The sequence below is a fragment of the Salmo trutta genome, chromosome 23 (assembly GCF_901001165.1).
Source record: "Salmo trutta chromosome 23, fSalTru1.1, whole genome shotgun sequence".
In the NCBI taxonomy this organism is placed as follows: Eukaryota; Metazoa; Chordata; class Actinopteri; order Salmoniformes; family Salmonidae; genus Salmo; species Salmo trutta.
In genome coordinates this window covers 24333538-24354343 of record NC_042979.1, presented here as the reverse complement: position 1 = coordinate 24354343, position 20806 = coordinate 24333538, and the positions used below count along the sequence as shown (strand labels likewise).

The following is a 20806-nucleotide window of genomic DNA, read 5'->3' as shown; positions in this document are numbered from 1 at the left end:
AGACAACTAAACGGAAAACAACTACCCACAAAACCAGGTGGGAAAAAGGCTGCCTAAGTATGATTCCCAATCAGAGACAACGATAGACAGCTGCCTCTGATTGGAAACCATACCTGGCCAAAACATAGAAATATAATGACATAGAATGCCCACCCCACACCCTGACCTAACAAAATAGAGAAATAAACCGTCTCTCTCAGGTCAGGGCGTGACAGTACCCCCCCCCAAAGGTGCGGACTCCCGGCCGCAAACCTGAACCTATAGGGGACGGTCCGGGTGGGCATCTACCCATGGTGGCGGCTCCGGTTCGGGGCTTAGCCCCCGCTCCGCCTGTTGATCCCTTCGCTCTTGTGCCACCGGACCGTAGATCCTTGCCGGAGGCTCTGGACTGCAGACTGCCGCCGGAGACTCTGGACTGCAGACCGCCGCCGGAGACTCTGGACTGCAGACCGCCGCCAGAGACTCTGGACTGCAGACCGCCGCCAGAGACTCTGGACTGCAGACCGCCGCCGGGGACTCTGGACTGCAGACCGCCGCCGGGGACTCTGGACTGCAAACCGTCGCTGAAGACTCTGGACTGCAGACCGTCGCTGAAGACTCTGGACTGCAGACCGTCGCTGAAGACTCTGGACTGGGGAACGTCGCTGGAGGTTCCGGACTGTGGACCGTCTCAGGAGGTTCTGGACTGTGGGCCGTCTCAGGTGGTTCCGGACTGTGGACCGTCTCAGGTGGTTCCGGGCTGTGGACCGTCTCAGGAGGTTCCGGACTGTGAACCGTCTCAGGAGGTTCTGGTGCCATGGATCATCACTACAGGTTCCGCGCCATGGATCATCACTGGAGGCTTCTTGCCATGGATCATCACTGGAGGCTTCTTGCCATGGATCATCACTGGAGGCTTCGTGCCATGGATTATCACTGGAGGCTCCGGGCCATGGATCATCACTGGATGCTTCGTGCCATGGATTATCACTGGAGGCTCTGGACCATGGATTATCACTGGAGGCTTCGTGCCATGGATCATCACTGGAGGCTTCGGACCATAGATCATCACTGGAGGCTTCTTACGTGGAGCTGGAACCGATCACCGGACTGGGGAGACGCACAGGAGACTGGGTGCGCAGAGCAGGCACAGAGTATACTGGGCCGTGGAGGCGCACTGGAGGTCTGGAGCTTAGGGCTGGCACAACCCATCCTGGCTGTATGCTTACTTTAGCCTGGGAAGTGTGGGGTGCGGCACAGGACGAACTGGCTGTGCAGGCCCACTGGCGACACCGTGCGAATCACCGCATAACACGGTGCCTGACCAGTCCTACTTTCCCCACGGTAAGCACGGGAGTTGGCTCAGGTCTCCACCCTGACTCTGCCAATATCCCCGTGTGCCCCCCCCCCAATTTTTTTTGGGGGGTGCCTCTCGTGCTTCCGTCGATGTTGATTCTCCCCGGTCCAGCACGTCTTCCCAGTAAGTGCACACTGCTTGGCTTTCTTGTGGTGGCTAATTCTGTCACGTTCACTGTCCTCAAACTCCCTGTCATAAATAAGCCAAGAGGCAGCGTGCCGGTAATTCCACATCCTTTATTTTACGTGAAACCGAACAAAACAATAAACAGGATAAACAGAAATGAACGTGACGCAACTGAGGCGCACACAAAACACTCACAGAAAGAATAATTACCCACAACTACAGGTGGGGAAAAGGCTGCTTAAGTATGATTCCCAATCAGAGACAACGATAGACAGCTGCCTCTGATTGGAAACCATACCTGGCCAAAACATAGAAATATAATGACATAGAATGCCCACCCCACACCCTGACCTAACAAAATAGAGAAATAAACCATCTCTCTCAGGTCAGGGCGTGACAGGTGGAGAGGAGAATATCCGGAGCGGCCCGACGAGACCCGGACTTGAATCCGATCGAACATCTCAAGACCTGAAAATAGCTGTGCAGCGACGCTCCCCATCCAACCTGACTGAGCCTGAGAGGATCTGCAGAGAAGAATGGGAGAAACTCCCCAAATATAGGTGTGCCAAGCTTGTAGTGTCATACCTAAGAAGACTCAAGGCTGTAATCGTTGTCAAAGGTGCTTCAACAAAGTACTGAGTAAAGCGTCTGAATACTTATGTAAATGTGATATTTCAGTTTAGTTTTTTATTATAAATTTGCAAAAACATGTTTTTGCTTTTTCATTATGGGGTATTGTGTGTAGATTGAGGAGGGAAAAAAACAATTTTATCAATTTAGGAATAAGGCTGTAACATAACAAAATGTGGAAAAAGTCAAGGGGTCTGGATACTTTCCAAATGCACTGTATGTATTACAGTGTTGGGAAACATTGCGGGGTAAGAAGCAGCTGTGGTGTTATGTCTCTATGTACTATATACCCCTTAGCAGCCTTTTCCCATGATGGTGAGGCGATTTGAGGTACGTACCGTAGAGCTGCCAGACGCGGACCTTGTCCTCATAGGGGAGGTTGTACTTGAGTGGGTCCCCCACAGGGCCCTGGTAGTACGGCCTCATGATGGACTCTATGGCTGAAGTGTGGGCCAGGCCAATAGCATGACCAAACTCATGCACTGCTACCGCAAACAAATCCATCCCGTGAGAGTCTGAGGGGAGAGAGAGAGAGAAAGAGAGAGAGGGAGGATAGACGTGATAAAGATAACAATGAGATTTCTCCATCCATCGGAGCAGAGAAAAGCTTTGATATGGCTTTCATATCATGAAAACACACCTCACTGACAGACAGAAGAATGCTATTACTACCTTCTCAACTCTCCATTTTGAGTGTTGGACTGACCTACTACACCTCTACTATCAAGTGTGTGGATTGCAGAGTGTGTTTCTCTTACTTCTGAACCCATCTCCATATTGTTAGAGTTAAGAGGAGAAGCAGACAGGCACAAACGCTTTTAATGCTTTTAGGCACAAAGCATAGAGAGATAGCCATGGAAATACAGTCTGAGCCGCAAGCTGTCAGACACAGAGCATGTAGGGACACCTGGAGCGACTGCAGCAGGCTAAAAACCCCTCTTCCCTCCTCCTCGGCGGAATTTGCAAAAAAAAAGGAAAGAAAACCTGCTCGTCTGGCTCTGCTAAGCGAGACTAAGAGTTCAAACCTGCGGCTAAGAGATTTAGATTGCGGCTCCACCATCCACCAAACTCGTTGGTGTGGTGTGTGTGTCAGCATGCCACAGCTAGCTAGGTTCCCTGCCTCTGTGTGCGTGGCTAGCCTTAGATTAGCACAGGCTTGGCTGTGCCTCAGTGTCATACTCAAACACAGACAATGGAGAGAGGTGCTGGTATATTCCCTCCTGGTTAGTCACCAGGGTGATTGAAGGCCCAATACATGTCCTAATCTACAGGAGCACACTGTGCAGAAATGGAGTGGAGGAATGGAGTATGTATGAGAGGAAGGGAGGGAGGGAGGTTATGGTACCATTTAATTTACAAGGAGTATGCAGGGTGGAGGACGAAGGGAGGATGAGAGAAAGAGAGGATGGGAGAGAGGGGGAGGGAAGCAGGGAGGTCATGGTATCTACGGCGCCATTTATTTTACACAGAGTCACTGTAGTGTTCATCCCTGTGACTACACAACAGACTGACTGCCTGTGTCCAACCTTGCCACACAGAAATTTGGCTGATGTTCTAGATTCAATGAAATGCTGTATTCATTCAGTTGGACCCTGCTGGTAAAAGAGGTGTCTGGGCTGGGGCGGTTAGCAGCAGGAGGTGCAGAGAGAGGGAGAGAAAGAGTGCAGGCCAGATGGAGTCTGTCTGTCCCATCAGATTTGGGGATGGGGACCCTCTAAAAGCAAGCCACAGCTGGCCAGGGTCCTGCTTGGTAGGCTTTAGGAGGTCTGTGCATGATAGTAAAGGCTGTGTGTGGGATGAGAGGAACAGACCATATTCCCTTTAGACTACATCTGGTTCAGCCCTGTGACTGTTTACTCAGCCAAAATGCTATCAGCTTTGTGGAACCTGAGATAATCGGGGGAGAGAGAGGGACGCTTTAGTTCACTCTGACTCCATGCCATTACTCCATCTCCAAATATGAATAGCGCTCCATTCTGATGTCTCTCTTCATTCCTCAAGAGAGGGCTGCTGATCCTCTGTGGTGGTGGTGGTGGTGATGGAGTACAGCCTGTTTGGCCATGGTGTGCAGCCTGGTCCCTGAGGAGCTGAGGAGCCAGTCAGCCAGAGCAGGGAGACTTGGTGACTGACTGACAGCTTGATATTGTGAATGAGCAGTGTGGAGCTATTTCTCCCTTCTACACTATCATTTCAATCTCTCTCTCTCTCTCTCTCTCTCTCTCTCTCTCTCTCTCTGTCTCTCTCTCTCTCTCTCTGTCTCTCTGCCTCTCTTTCTCAATCTCTCTTTCTCTCTCTCTCTCTCTCTCTCTCTCTCTCTCTCTCTCTCTCTCTCTCACTAACACAAACATGAACACACTAACGCGTGCACACAAATTGCGAATGTCATCAAAACACACCTGCTTAATGAGCCTTTTGTTTCGGCCAGCATAATCATTCTGCATTAGCGAGCAACCAGCGGAGAGATAATTAATAAAAGCTATCTGCCTGCTGTCAAAACAAAAACAGCCTTTCCCTGGCTCCACTTATGTGACCCGGACTCTGAGAGTCTGCCCCGGCCACCCCATTGGATGTCTCCCCTGTCAATTAACCAGTGGAGAGCAGAATGCTAGCAAACTTAAATGGAGCATTTAGCATTCTGCTAGCTACGCTGTTCTCCAAACGCCCAGTTTCAATTCATTGCTAATTACAACACATTAGCAGATGGCCCTCATAGGGGGGAATGTTTGAAGGCTCTGCCAAGAACAATACACTGGGATAAGTTTTCAGAAAATAGGCAAGGGGAGAGAGAAAAGAAGGGCGAGAGGGAAAGCAATTACTGGAATCCTTATTCCTCTGATAAGGTCCATCCTTCTTATTAAGAAGATTAGGGCCCCAGAAATCTGCTGAACTGCCATGTTTCACTTCTAGCTCCTGACCTTACAAGTTTACAACTTCTCCAAAGATTATCTTCTTGTTCGAAAGTTGCAGGAACAACAACCCACTCCAATATCTAGGAGGGAATAAAGAGAGCCAAGGCCAGGCCTTGAATCCTGTTGCAGACTGACTAAAAAGCACCTTGATGAAAGAATCACCTGTATGGCTCACTATTATGATAGAAAACTAGGGACAACTAGTTAACGTTTAACTCCCTTATCTAACCCAAAGCACCAACAACATTTTCGGTTCGCATGTCAAAGAACACAATCCTTCAGTGTCGTAAACACAACATTAACCATACGACACATACATAACACTCACCAAGGTAAGGCATTGGTGTCAGTTTTAGTAAGAGAGCTTCGTGGTTAGCACAGCCTACTGAGTTGAGGGACTAAGAGCCGCGGTGTCCACCCGACGGACTGTGAAGCTGAGAAGAAATTAAGAGCTGTTTAATTAACTGGCTCCTCTGCCTCGGCGACTCACGTCTGCCGCCAGAGAGTCAAGGCAAACAAACACAAATAAATAGAGGACTAAATTCCTTGTTCAATCCAACCAATGAAATTATACTAGAAATCTAGATGGTGGTGTGGGGCATTCAATAGTTTCAGTTAAAGGATTCATATCATAAGCAAATACTGGAGCGATCTCATTCCTTGTGTGGGTTGAGAAGGGTAAATCATAATTTTCATCATTACCATTATCCTTCACTTCCTCCTCATCATCATAATTTATTCATGCAGTGTGCCAATGATGTGAGATTCTTGGAGAAAAGATGGATTTTTCATATAATCTTCCTCCATTTTCTCCCACATCAGTGAATCTACCGCTCTATCCGCCCATCTTTTAAGTGTATTCCCCTGACCACCACCGTCTCTCCCCTCCCTCCCCCTGTACTCCTCCTTCCAGGCGCCATGTAAGCATCTGCTGCCTGCCTGGTCTGGCCTGTTGGGAGCCCTAATTGGAGCAGACTGAGCCGCTGTCCAGGAGGCCTCCTGCAGGACAGGGGGAGACCAGGGCACGGCCTGGCGGCATGGCCCCATCAACATGGCACACCAGCTGGGTCAGTCTGCATCACGCAGCCCTGCTCCTCTCCTACCCCCCACACTGAGGTCTGGTTTGGTGTATCTTTGGGAGGGTGATGTACTGTATTTGTCCTGTCAGAGAGGTCATGGGGCCAGCATACATCACACATTACATCACTTCACCTCTCCAGATGTGTTTGGTTGTCTTGCTATCTTTATCAAGGCAAGTGATGTGGAGGTATTGGGCTTGGCTAGAGTGGAATATGACTCTATAAAGGAGGATCTGGATCTCTGGGTGCTCTCAGTAGTTCTAGTCTCATCATAGGTGGGGAGACGAAGGGGGAGCTCGTTCTCTTTTACCCTACTTGAGAAAAAGAGACATTAACCAACACTGTCTATGGTCACCCGCTATCCTCTTCCTCCTTTTGTCTCAGGCCGGAAGGAGAGGTAAGGGCATAACAGAAAATGTACTAGTTTCTCCATCAGAGATGGACAGGAAGGGAGAGATGGAGGGGGGCACCTTGAGTCCACTCAGGCTGATGAGAATGGGAGATGGAAGAGGGGGAAGTGGTGGGCAATCGATCAGCCTAGCAGCAGCAGGCGGACTTAATGATTAATGAGAGCATCTGTGAGTCTGGGAGCGGCTAGTCAGACTGAGTGACCCATGGCTGACCAACCAACTGCTAGAGCTGTGAGGTGTCACTGGGCATTGCACGCACGCACACACTCATGCACACACACACACACACACACACGCACACACACAAACTTCTGGAAATGTACTTCATACAAATAAATATAATGAACAAATGAACAGTATAGCACATATACAATCCATGTACAATACACACTAGTCACTGAAGGCACAGTAAACTACCAACCACTCACCTGGTGATCTGAAGGTCCAGGCCTCATCATCATCAAAGTGGGTGTCCCCTGCCGTGAACCTCTCTCCGGGGAAGAAAGCGTGCGCCACAGTGCCCCCCGGCCCATCAAAGGGGTACCCGTCGTTGTGGTCAGCCTTGGTGAAGTCGATCTGGATGTCTGCGTCGTTGCCCGCCACTTCATGGAAGTTGAGGGGTGAGATGTCACTCCAGACCTTGAGAGCGTAGTACATGAGAGCCCGTACCGTATCTCGACCCAACAGAGGAGACTCCTTAGGAAAGGTACGTATCCTGGAGGTGGAGAGGAACGAGAGGAGAAGAGGGAGAGGAAGAGACCAAGTGGGAGAAGAGGAGAGGGGAATAAGGAGAGGATGAGAGAAGTAGAGTGGAAGCAGATGAAGTAGGAACAGGAGTAGAGGAAAAGAGGGCGAGAGGAGGGCGAGAGAGGAGAAAAAAGATAAGAGGGGAGAGAGTGAGAGGGGGAGAGGAAAGGTCAAAATTAGAATACTGTACAAATACACTGGCAGAGCTGCACTGGTCACTGGTCAACAAAATGTTAGCTGATGGCAACAGGTTGTCAGTTCATGAAGGAGTATAGGGCTTGTTTGCAGATACCCAGTGATTGTATCTCCTTTTCCATTTCATGGCTTGGTGAGCCCTCGCAGTGGAAAACAGATTGACCATAGCGTTCAAATGCATCAACATCTTTGAACTGAGTTGCGGAGAGATGAGAAAGACATAAAATTAGCTTTCAGGAATAGCTTTCGAGGCACTCTCCTCCCTTCTCTTTCTCCCTCTCTTTCTCCCTCTCTTTCTCCCTCGTATCTCTGTCTCTCCCTCTTCTACATCAGTAATAGGATTTGAATAAACAGTGGGGCAGTCATACTCTCTCCCTCTCTCTTCCATTCTCCTCTTTCTATTTCCTAGCAACCAGAGTCATATAACTACCATTAGCCAAGGTTGCTGGCTACTCGATATGTGCAATGAACAAAAATATAAACGCAACATGCAACTATTTCAAAGATTTTACTGAATTACAATTCATATAAGGAATCAGTCAATTGAAATAAATTCATTAGGCCCTAAACTACGGATTTCACATGATTTCACTGAGAATACAGATATGCATCTGTTGGTCACATATATATATATATATAAAAAAGGTAGTGGCGTGAATCAGAAATCCAGTCAGTATCTGGTGAGGCCACCATTTGCTTCATGCAGCGTGACACATCTCCTTCGCATAGTTGTTGATCAGGCTGTTGATTGTTGATCAGGCTGATCAGGCTGTTGATTGTGGGTCGATAAGGCTGTTGATTGTGGTCTGTGGAATGTTGTCCCACTACTCGTCAATGGCTGTGCGAAGTTTCTGGATATTGGCGGGAACTGGAACACGCTGTCATACAAGTCGACCTTGAGCACCCCAAACATGCTCAATGGGTGGCATGTCTGGTGAGTATGCAGGCCATGGGGCTGTGCATTATCATGCTGAAACATGAGGTGATGGCGATGGATGAATGGCACGACAATGGGCCTCAGGATCTCGTCGCGGTATCTTTGTGCATTCAAATTGCCATTGATAAAATGCAATTGTGTTTGTTGTCTGTAGCTTATGCCTGCTCATACCATAACCTCACCACCATCATGGGGCACCACCATTGCCCACACAACGCCATACACGCTGTCTGCCATCTGCCTGGTACAGTTGAAACCAGGATACATCTGTGAAAAGCACACTTCTTCAGTGTGCCAGTGGCCATCGAAGGTGAGCATTTGCCCATTTGCCGGTTACGACACCAAACTGCAATCAAGTCAAGACCCTGGTGAGGTCGACGAGCACACAGATGAGCTTCCCTGTGCAGAAATTCTTTGGTTGTGCAAACCCACAGTTTCATCAGCTGTCCGGGTCGTTGGTCTTAGACGATCCCGCAGGTGAAGAAGCCAGATGTGGAGGTCCTGGGCTGGTGTGGTTACATGTGGTCTGCGGTTGTGAGGCAGGTTGGATGTACTGCCAAATTCTCTAAAATGACGTTGAAGGCGGCTTATGGTAGAGAAATGAACGTTCAATTCTCAGGCAACGGCTATGGTGGACATTTCTGCAGTCAGCATGCCAATTGCATGCAAAACGTTACAAATCTGTTGCATTGTGTTGTGTGACAATACTGCAAATTTGAGAGTGGCCTTTTATTGACCCCAGCACAATGTGCACCTGTGTAATGATCATGCTGTTTAATCAGCTTCTTGATATGCCACACCTGTCAGGTGGATGGATTCTCTTGGTAAAGGAGAAATGATCACTGACAAGGATGTGAACAAATTTGTTCACCAAATTTGAGAGAAATAAGCTTTTTGTGCATATGGAAAATATCAGATTTTCTATTTCAGCTCATGAAACATGGGACCAACATTTTACATGTTACGTTTATATTTTTCTTCAGTGTATATGGCTAAAGGAACCCATAGATAGTTCACATGCTCAATAGCTTTTGATGCAGGGATGGGGAGGGCAGTGAAGTCAGGGAGTGAGGGAGTAGTGGAGGGGTGGGTGGGTAATAGCAGCCTGCTAGCCAAGGTCAGAGGCAGCCTCCCCTGCATCACAGATGAGCTCTAGAATCCCATGACATTGGCTGTGTTCACACCCGCTATCTGAGCAAGTACATTAAAAATACATTGACCATCATGGCCCTGGAGCCGGTCTAGGAATAGCATTAAGTAGGAAATATGATTGCTACGCTGAGAATTTCTATACCCGCTGGCAAAGTCCAACATAATGTGTGTGTGATAAAAACCTTTTAATGAATAAATACTTCAGTAATATTGTGAAACCTTTATTTGACATTCACAATGCAAGTGCACAAAGCAAGAGCAAACAGCACAAACAAAACATTTTCCAATTCTTGGAGGTGAGTAATAGACGATAGAACCTTGAGAAGTTTAGACCATAGAATTACAATGACTTTTATTTCTATGCTTTAGAAAGTTAAGACAGACAGAGGTAACCTTTCTGTGTGTGACAGACTGCTGTTTCGACCACAGGCCCTGACTCTGACTCTTTCACCAGCCTGGATGAGTCTGGAACCATTATGGTGTTACATCATTGGCTGTGCTGACCGGGCATGGCAACTGGAGGCTATGTGTGTGTGTGTGTGTGTGTGTGTGTGTGTGTGTGTGTGTGTGTGTGTGTGTGTGTGTGTGTGTGTGTGTGTGTGTGTGTGTGTGTGTGTGTGTGTGTGTGTGTGAGCACTGTAAATCCTTGTTGTGACACAAAGGGATAATTGACCCTGAGCTGTAGTTTGACTGAGGGACTTTACAGTAGTAGAATTTTGGAAGAGGGTGTACTACACTAGCACTCCACCCGCATGCACGCACGCACGCACTCCACCCACACGCACACACGCATGCACTCCACCCGCACGCACACACTCCACCCGCACGCACTCTCCACCCGCACTGACGCACTCCACCCACATGCATGCACGTACTCCAACCACATGCACGCACTCCACCTGCATGCACGCACGCACTCCACCCACATGCATGCACGTACTCCAACCGCATGCACGCACTCCACCTGCATGCACGCACGCACCTCACCCGCATGCATGCACGCACCTCACCCGCATGCATGTACGCACCTCACCCGCATGCACGTACGCACTCCACCCGCATGCACGCACACACTCCACCCGCATGCACGCACGCACCCCACCCGCATGCACACAAGAAACACGCATTATTCTCCAGAACAAAATCTAAATGCTAAAGCACACTAGGGCTGGGCGATATGGCCAAAATATCATATCACGGTATGTAATGACGATATTTGATGGTATTTCTTGTTTTTTAATAATAAAAGTTCTAAATTTGCTTCATGAGTAGTGAGTGACCCTAGAATTGCGACACATACATTCTAAGTGATTTCAATGAGTCCTTCTCCATTTTTATATATTTTTTTGTTGCAATTGCGATTTTACTTGCAATTTATAGCAAAACACTTGGGTTAACTGTAGGAATCATGGAAATATAATTATTATTCTAATTCTATAATAGAATAGTGTTGTTCGACATGACAACAAATTAAAATACCAGGGAGGAGTTATTATGACAGGGTAGGAACCAAAGTGTTTCCTTGGGGACCCTATAATCTTTGGCTACATTGAACGTTTTCGCTTAGCTACTTCATGTAGCTAACATATCCATGCTTCACGTATTCCTCTTTGATTTAGAAGATACTGTTGCACAAACAACATGCTGATTTAGGTCTACACCATCACTGGTATTATTAGGCTGTATAGCTAACTACGTTTGCTATGGTTCAGTACATTTAATAGCTAGCTAGCCAGCTAACTAGCGATTCGCATTAGCGGCTAACAAGATTTAGGCCCAACTTGCTAAGAAAGGACAAACTAGCTGTTTGCAGATATAAGAAACACAAACACATAGTGTAATTATAGAATGTTAGTGAATTTATATTAAGAAGCAAAGTGAAAACAGCATTGTTGTCATCAACATTGTTGCATGTGCTGCATTGACCATGCAGACTGAACGCAAGTGTCTCGTGGTCAAAGAACAACAAATGCGCTCCTTGAGTGACAGGGGGCGGGGCTAGGTCGGTGTGGAAAGCGGCATGGAGAGAGAGCAGAGAGAGATGACTAAGTGGCGAAGTAAACTAGAAAAATGTACTTTACACACGGCGTATCCAGTTTAAGAAACCAAACATTCAAATACCGTTATAGAAGGTAAAGTAAAAACCCAAACCGGTCCGTCCATCAATACCAGTATATAGTAAAATATGGTATACCACCCAGCCCTACTACACACTAGATAGGAAACACTATAAAAATGCTTTCAGGGTCGCTTAGGTCATCAATAAGCTACAGAGGGTCTGATAACGGCAGCTTATTTCCTGTGCCATTTCCCCATCCCACTCAATTTATCCATGGCAGGATTTCTGAGCAATGAACACCTTCATTTGATGGATGACTAAGTGCAGTCTTTTTTCAGGGCTGACCATTAGGTAGTCCGTACAGGGATGAGCAGTCCGTGACTCTGACCAGAGATGGATATACACTAAGCACTGGCTGCCAGCCTCCCCGAAGTCCTCCAAATGCAACTCAAATGTTGACTTTTAATTTGCAAGTCCAGCCACAGCTCCTGCACTGCCTCTCCCATAGTCTGATGACTCAGATTAAGAGTGCTGAAACTAAGTCATTTTTCTCTTTCAAACTTAAATCTGTCATCAGGATTCACCTCCCATGGCTCCCTGGCCCCGATATTAAACAAGCTATTTTTCTCTCTCCACTGACACACACATGCACACACACAGATTCTCTTTACTGACAGCCACATGCTCACACACATGCACACACACACAGGCAGGCAGGCAGGTGCACGCACGCACGCGCACAGACACACACACGCACGCACGCACATCAGGCTCCAAAGAGAGTTTCCTAAATTAAAAGAGACCCCTGTGTGAGTCTCTATCAGCCCTGATGAGACAGGTCCTCTTGTCTTTATTCCTATGAAGGGGACTGCCCCTGCCCTTTACACCTCTGTCCATCTGTATGATGGTGAACAACAGAAATGGCAGCATCGCGATTAGCTCTTAGGGAACTTTGCAAGGACTGTGGGCTCTCCTTCTCTGTGGCCGCGTGAGTAAGACATTTAAACGTGTTAACACTCGCAAGGCTGCCGGCCCAGACAGCATTCCTTTGCCGCGTCCTCAGAGCATGCACAGACCAGCTGGCTGGTGTGTTTACGGGCATATTCAATCTCTCCCTATCCCAGTCTGCTGTCCCCACATGCTTCAAGATGACAACCATTGTTCCTGTACCCAAGAAGGCAAAGGCAACTGAACTTAATGACTATCGCACCGTAGCACTCACCTATGTCATCATGAAGTGCTTTGAGAGACTAGTCAAGGATCATATTACCTCTTCCTTACCTGCTACCCTAGACCCACTTCAATTTGCTTACCGCCCCAATAGATCCACAGATGATGCAATCGCTCTGCACAGTGCCCTATCCCATCTGGACAAGAGGAATACCTATGTAAGAATGCTGTTTATTGACTATAGCTCAGCAATCAACAACATAGTACCCTCCAAGCTCATAATTAAGCTCGAGGCCCTGGGTCTCGACCCGCCCTGTGCAACTGGGTCCTGGACTTCCTGACGGTCCGCCCCCAGGTGGTGAATGTAGGAAACATCACCTCCACGCCGCTGATCCTCAACACAGGGGCCCCACAAGGGTGTGTGCTCAGCCCCCTCCTGTACTCCGTGTTCACCCATGACTGCGTGGTCAAGCACTCCTCCAACTCAATCAAGTTTGCAGACGACACAACAGTTGTAGGCTTGATTACCAACGATGGCGAGACAGCCTACAGGGAGGAGGTGAGTGCCTGGAAAACAACCTCTCACACAATGTCAACAAAACAAAGGAGATGATTGTGGACTTCCCCCCCTCTACATCGATGATTGTGGACTCCCCCCCCCCTACATTGACAGACCTCAGTGGAGAAAGTGGAAAGCTTCAAGTTCCTCGGCGTACACATCACTGACAAACTGAAATGGACCACCCACACAGACAGTGTGGTGAAGAAGGTGCAACAGAGCCTCTTCAACCTCAGGAGGCTAAAGAAATTTGGCTTGTCACCTAAAATTTATTTTGTATCTTAGTCCGTTCCGCTCTGACATTGCTCGTCCATATGTGTATATAGTCTTAATTAATTCCTACTTGTGCGTATTTGGTATATGTTGTGTAATTTGTTATATATTACTTGTTAGCTATTACTGCATTGTTGGAGCTAGAAGCACAAGCATTTCGCTACACCCGCAATAACATCTGCTAATCACGTGTACGTGACCAATATCATTTGATTTGATTTGCTAAACTGTCTAGGACGAAGAAAAAATTAGAAGAATTATCCTCACACCTCAGTGACCGCTGACACAGGAACTTAACAGTGCCTTTATTCTTCAGCTTTGACACACTGGGCTGAGTAACAACTGAGAGGTAAAAAAGTTAATCGTAAAGTTACATATCTGTGAATTTATGGGATTTAAAGACACAGTGTCCTTCAGTGGGATAATAATCCATCCTTTGTCAGGAGTGAGGTCCCTCTTCCTCTATCTCAGCTGTCAATCACAGCTCTAATGATGGCAGCACAGGGAGAGGGGAGGGATTGATGTGCTGTCCCCTTGTTATTGGTATCTCTTTATGGAAACAGCCTCATAATTGGATCAACCAGCTATGGTATACTGCTGATGTGATGGGGCTTCCTTAGGTTCTTTTGGTCTGTCCTTTGGTTCACATACACCCAACTCTTTCCTCTCCTATACTGTATCCCTAACACCTGTCTTGGCTGGACACTTGTGGACACGTGTCTGTGTCTAACCTATCACTCATGTCCATGCTTATTCTCAGCTCCATTGTACTCATTTTATTGAAAGTCATTTCAGATAGGAATCAGAGGGTACAGTAAGGTCATGTTGACAGAGTTACTGATGCTTATCATGAGTGTCTCCTTCTTCCACTGCAGCATGTTAACCCAGCCAGCCAGTTAGCTAGACAGCTAGACAGCCAGACAGTCAGCCAGCCAGTAGGTTCCTTTGGGAAGTGAATTAGAGCAGTAGACAGACAGACAAGGAGGGAGGGAGGCTGCTCTGCTTTCCCCACCTATCTGTTTAGGTGATTAATCTAACCGCTAACGAGCAGAAGGCAGTCTGCTGGGTGATGAACTGGGCTAACAGTGTGATTAGGAGGCTGTGTCATCTGTCTGACTAATGCTGGGGCTGTTCCGGGTACATGTCCCAACAGCTGGGTCCACCAACCCCTGCTCTCACCAACCAATCAATCTTTATCCTTATGCCATTCAGGTCTGAAATTGGCTTATCAATTTGCCTATTATTATAAAATTGATTAAATAGTTTTTTTCCCCTCATCAATCTACTCACAATACCCAATAATGACAAAGCAAAAACGGGTTTTTAGAAAATGTTGCAAATTTTTAAAAAATGTAAAACTTTAATATCAAATTCACATGAGTATTCAGACCCTTTTCTCAGTACTTTGCTGAAACCGCTTTGGCAGCAATTACAGCCTAGAGTCTTCTTGGGTATGATGCCATTCCTCTCTGCAGATCCTCTCAAGCTCTGTCAGGTTGGATGGGGAGCGTTGCTGCATAGCTATTTTCAGGTCTCTCCAGAGATGTTCGATCAGTTTCAAGTCTGGGCTCTGGCTGGGCCACTCAACGACATTCGGAGACTTGTCCCGAAGCCACTCCTGCTTTGTCTTGGCTGTGTGCTTATGGTCATTGTCCTGTTGAAAAATGAACCTTCGCCCCAGTCTGAGGTCCTGAGCGCTCTGGAGCAGGTTTTCATCAAGGATCTCTCTGTACTTTGCTCCATTCATCTTTCCCTCGATCCTGAATAGTCTCCCAGTCCCTGCCGCTGAAAATCATCCCCACAGCATGATGCTGCCACCACCATTCTTCACCATAGGGATGGTGCCAGGTATCCTCCATACGTGACGCTTGGCTTTCAGGCCAAAGGGTTCAATCTTGGTTTCATCAGACCAGAGAATCTTGTTTCTCATGGTCTGAGAGTCTTTAGGTGCCTTTTGGCAAACTCCAAGTGGGCTGTCATGTGCCTTTCACTGAGGAGTGGCTTCCGTCTGGCCACTCTACTATAAAGGCCTGATTGGTGGAGTGCTGCAGAGATGGTTGTCCTTCTAGAAGGTTCTCCCATCTCCACAGGGGAACCCTGGAGCTCTGTCAGAGTGACCATTGGGTTCTTGGTCACCTCCCTGACCAAGGGCCCTTTCCCCCGATTGCTCATTTAGGCCTGGTGGCCAGTTGGAAGAAGTTTGGTGGTTCCAAACATCTTCTATTTAAGAATGATGGAGGCCACTGTGTTCTTGGGGACCTTCAATGCTGCAGACAGTTTTTGGTACCCTTCCCCAGATCTGTGCCTCGACACAATCCTGTCTCGGAGCTCTACGGACAATTCCTTCGAACTCATGGCTTGGTTTTTTCTCTAATTTAATTACCCACGGGTGGACTCCAATCAAGTTGTAGAAACATCTCAAGGATGATCAATGGAAACAGGATGCACCTGAGCTCAATTTCAAGTCTCATAGCAAAGGGTCTGAATAAGGTATTTCTGTTTTATTTTAGAAAAGCCTGTTTTCGCTTTGTCATTATGGGTTATTGTGTGTAGATTGCTGAGGATTTTTATTCATTTAATCCATTTTAGAATAAGGCTGTTTCAGGAAGTGATGTCACTGAGTACTGCCACTATATATAAGACCTTCCACCCCCTCCTGGGATTTGGATGCCTGATGAAGAACTAAGGGTCGAAACATTGTTATGAATACATTTCACCTGGGAGCATGAGCAGCAGTGTGCAGTGTTTTCCTTTTTGTTTTCCATGAGTTTTCCTACAACTCCAGCACCTGCGGAAAGTACCTGGATGTGCGTATGTTCTTCATCTTTGGACATTTTTTCATAGCCTAGGGTCCAGGAAAATATGGCCCATATTTCATGCAATTCTACATGACTGGAGACTTTGGCAGAATCTTTTTTAATACTGCATAAATTATCAAAATGGCAGGCTACTTTGACACTGACAAACTGAGAATCTGAAATCAATAAAAACGACATGGTCTTGAATCCATCAATAGCCTAGGCCTAGGTGTGCGGAGACAAATATTGTAGGCTACAATCTGACGAGGAAATAATAGTCCTAAGAATGCTTTCCAGTTTCACTGACTCACCCAATGATGCGCAGCTCACTCACTGGTGATTGCCGATGCGTTTGTGTCAAAAGCCTAAAATAATACTTGGAAGTAGATCAAATATGTTGGTAGCCTACAGCAGACAGATTAAAGTCTTCTCTTTTCAGCAGGAGCCATTTTCTTTACAACCTGTGCAATTGGATTTTAAATATTGCCAAAGGCCTGTTTTGTCTGCATGCTGTTTGTTCACTGACAGATTTGCTGCACGTTCCCGACTGTAGGCTTTGCCTTGTTATTGGGCTACACACAATCCACAGCTAGGCTATTAAAGAAAAAAGCTATTGATCCTCTGTGGCTAAATTATGGGCCTTCTCATCGTGTAATAGGATATTCTGAATTATTTAATTTCTTTCTGAACAGACAACAGTAATTCTATAACGTTGGCGAATTTAGGTACTCCAGAACCCTTCCCGTGTCTATTATTCTATAAGGTAATAAATGATGAAGTGCAACGCTGGAGAGATGAGAGTTGCAGGCTCATGTCTATCACAGCAGAGAGATCATAGAAAGTAAATCTCATTCTAGTTCTGTGAGAGATACAGGCGAGCTTCTCACACAGCCACGGCTACGGTCACCGAGGGAGCTTGTTCCACCATTGGGGTGCGTAGAATTAAAATTTTTACATTGCAAAAAGTGAACATTATTTTTCATACCACGAGATGTACCGGATCTGGCCAAATAGGCGTCGGAACGAAACAGTCCAAGACGGAGAGTTGCTGCATCCTGATCAATCAAATTAAGCATTGATCAGGAGTGTGAGAAGGTGGAAAGCTTCAAGTTGGGCTGTATCACCGCCTGGTACGGCAACTGCACCGCCCGCAACCGCAGGGCTCTCCAGAAGGGGCAAACTACCTGCCCTCCAGGACACTTACAGCACCCGATGTCACAGGAAGGCCAAAAAGATCATCAAGGACAACAACCACCCGAGCCACAACCTGTTCACGTCACTATCATCCAGAAGGTGAGGTCAGCACAGCTGCATCAAAGCTGGGACCGAGAGACTGAAAAACAGCTTCTATCTATAAGCCATCAGACTGTTAAATAGCCATCACTAGCCGGCTTCCACCCGGTTACGCAACCCTCACCCTTAGAGGCCGCTTCCCTATATACATAGTTTTGGAATCACTGGCCACTAACATCTGCTAAATATGTGTCTGTGACCAATAACATTTGATTTGTCTTGGGGCGAGCAGAATCAACAACCTCTGTATCATCAAGAGAGTTGCTTTGTGAGGTGTTAAAGTTCACAGTTAGCCATTGTTATGTACTGGGGTTTACTGGGGTAAATCTCAGATGGAAACTCAACATTACATTTACATTTACGTCATTTAGCAGACGCTCTTATCCAGCGCGACTTACAAATTGGTGCATTCACCTTATGATATCCAGTGGAACAACCACTTTACAATAGTACATCTATATCTTTTTTTGGGGGGGGGGGGGTAAGAAGGATTACTTTATCCTATCCCAGGTATTCCTTAAAGAGGTGGGGTTTCAGGTGTCTCTGGAAGGTGGTGATTGACTCCGCTGTCCTGGCGTCGTGAGGGAGCTTGTTCCACCATTTGGGTGCCAGAGCAGCGAACAGTTTTGACTGGGCTGAGCGGGAACTGTGCTTCCGCAGAGGTAGGGAGGCGAGCAGACCAGAGGTGGATGAACGCAGTGCCCTTATTTGGGTGTAGGGACTGATCAGAGCCTGAAGTTACGGAGGTGCCGTTTCCCTCACAGCTCCGTAGGCAAGCAACATGGTCTTGTAGCAAATGCGAGCTTCAACTGGAAGCCAGTGGAGTGTGCGGAGGAGCGGAGTGACGTGAGAGAACTTGGGAAGGTTGAACACCAGATGGGTTGCGGCGTTCTCGATGAGTTGTAAGGGTTTAATGGCACAGGCAGGGAGCCCCGCCAGCAGCGAGTTGCAGTAATCCAGACGGGAGATGACAAGTGCCTGGATTAGGAACTGCACCGCTTCCTGTGTAAGGCAGGGTCGTACTCTGCGAATGTTGTAGAGCAGGAACCTACAGGATCGGGTCACCGCCTTGATGTTAGCGGAGAACGACAGGGTGTTGTCCAGGGTCACGCCAAGGCTCTTAGCACTCTGGGAGGAGGACACAATGGAGTTGTCAACCGGGATGGCGAGATCATGGAACGGGCAGTCCTTCCCTGGGAGGAAGAGCAGCTCCGTCTTGCCGAGGTTCAGCTTGAGGTGGTGATACGTCATCCACACTGATATGTCTGCCAGACATGCAGAGATGCGATTCGCCACCTGGTTATCAGAAGGGGGAAAGGAGAAGATTAATTGTGTGTCGTCTGCGTAGCAATGATAGGAGAGACCATGTGAGGATATGACAGAGCCAAGTGACTTGGTGTATAGTGAGAATAGGAGAGGGCCTAGAACTGAGCCCTGGGGGACACCAGTGGTGAGAGCATGTGGTGCGGAGACATATTCTCTTCCCGCCACCTGGTAAGAGCGACCTGTCAGGTAGGACGCAATCCAAGAGTGAGCCGCGCCGGAGATGCCCAACTCGGAGAGGTTGGAGAGGAGGATCTGATGGTTCACAGTATCAAAGGCGGTATTCATAGGTCTAGAAGGATGAGAGCAGAGGAGAGAGAGTTAGCTTTGGCAGTGCGGAGAGCCTCCATGACACAGAGAAGCGCAGTCTCAGTTGAATGACCAGTCTTGAAACCTGACTGATTTGGATCAAGAAGGTCATTCTGAGAGAGATAGGAAGAGAGCTGACCAAGGATGGCACGCTCAAAAGTTTTGGAGAGAAAAGAAATAAGGGATACTGGTCTGTAGTTGTTGACATCGGAGGGATCGAGTGTAGGTTTTTTGAGAAGGGGTGCAACTCTCGCTCTCTTGAAGATGGAAGGGACGTAGCCAGCGGTCAAGGATGAGTTGATGAGCGAGGTGAGGTAGGGGAGAAGGTCTCCGGAAATGGTCTGGAGAAGCGAGGAGGGGATAGGGTCAAGCGGGCAGGTTGTTGGGCGGCCGGCCGTCACAAGTCGCAAGATTTCATCTGGAGAGAGAGGGGAGAAAGAGGTCAAAGCATAGGGTAGGGCAATGTGAGAAGGACCAGCGGTGTCGTTTGACTTAACAAACGAGGATCGGATGTCATCAACCTTCTTTTCAAAATGGTTGATGAAGTCATCCGCAGAGAGGGGGGGGGGGATTCAGGAGGGAGGAGAAGGTGGCAAAGAGCTTCCTAGGGTTATAGGCTGATGCTTGGAAATTAGAGTGGTAGAAAGTGGCTTTAGCAGCAGAAACAGAGGAAGAAAATGTAGAGAGGAGGGAGTGAAAAGCTGCCAGGTCCGCAGGGAGGCTAGTTTTCCTCCATTTCCGCTCGGCTGCCCGGAGCCCTGTTCTGTAAGCTCGCAATTAGTCGTCAAGCCACGGAGCAAGAGGGGAGGACCGAGCCGGCCGGGAGGATAGGGGACATAGAGAGTCAAAGGATGCAGAAAGGGAGGAGAGGAGGGTTGAGGAAGCAGAATCAGGAGATTGGTTGGAGACGGATTGAGCAGAAGGAAGAGATGATAGGATGGAAGAGGAGAGAGTAGCAGGAGAGAGAGAGCGAAGGTTGCGACGGCGCAAAACCATCTGAGTAGGGGCAGAGTTAGTAGTGTTGGAGGAGAGCGAGAGGGAAAAGGATACAAGGTAGTGGTCGGAGACTTGGAGGGGAGTTGCAGTGAGATTAGTAGAAGAACAGCATCTAGTAAAGATGAGGTCAAGCATATTGCCTGCCTTGTGAGTAGGGGGGGGACGGTGAGAGGGTGAGGTCAAAAGAGGAGAGGAGTGGAAAGAAGGAGGCAGAGAGAAATGAGTCAAAGGTAGACGTAGGGAGGTTAAAGTCACCCAGAACTGTGAGGGGTGAGCCATCCTCAGGAAAGGAACTTATCAAGGCTTCAAGCTCATTGATGAACTCTCCAAGGGAACCTGGAGGGCGATAAATGATAAGGATGTTAAGCTTGAATGGGCTAGTGACAGTGACAGCATGGAATTCAAAGGAGGAGATAGACAGACGGGTCAGGGGAGAAAGAGAGAATGTCCACTTGGGAGAGATGAGGATTCCAGTGCCACCTCCCCGCTGACCAGATGCTCTCGG

General features: G+C 47.8%; 1 protein-coding gene across 2 annotated transcripts in view; it reads right to left on the bottom strand.

The window, feature by feature from the left end:
• LOC115159638 (matrix metalloproteinase-17) overlaps positions 1 to 20806 on the bottom strand; it is an 89953-nt gene that overhangs the window by 16103 nt on the left and 53044 nt on the right. For both annotated transcript variants that reach the window (XM_029709561.1, XM_029709562.1), the window contains 2 exons: positions 6919 to 7205; positions 2431 to 2607 (listed from right to left, as the gene is read on the bottom strand). In XM_029709561.1, coding sequence (XP_029565421.1) covers positions 2431 to 2607; positions 6919 to 7205 — 464 coding nt within the window. The remainder of the gene's footprint in view (positions 1 to 2430; positions 2608 to 6918; positions 7206 to 20806) is intronic.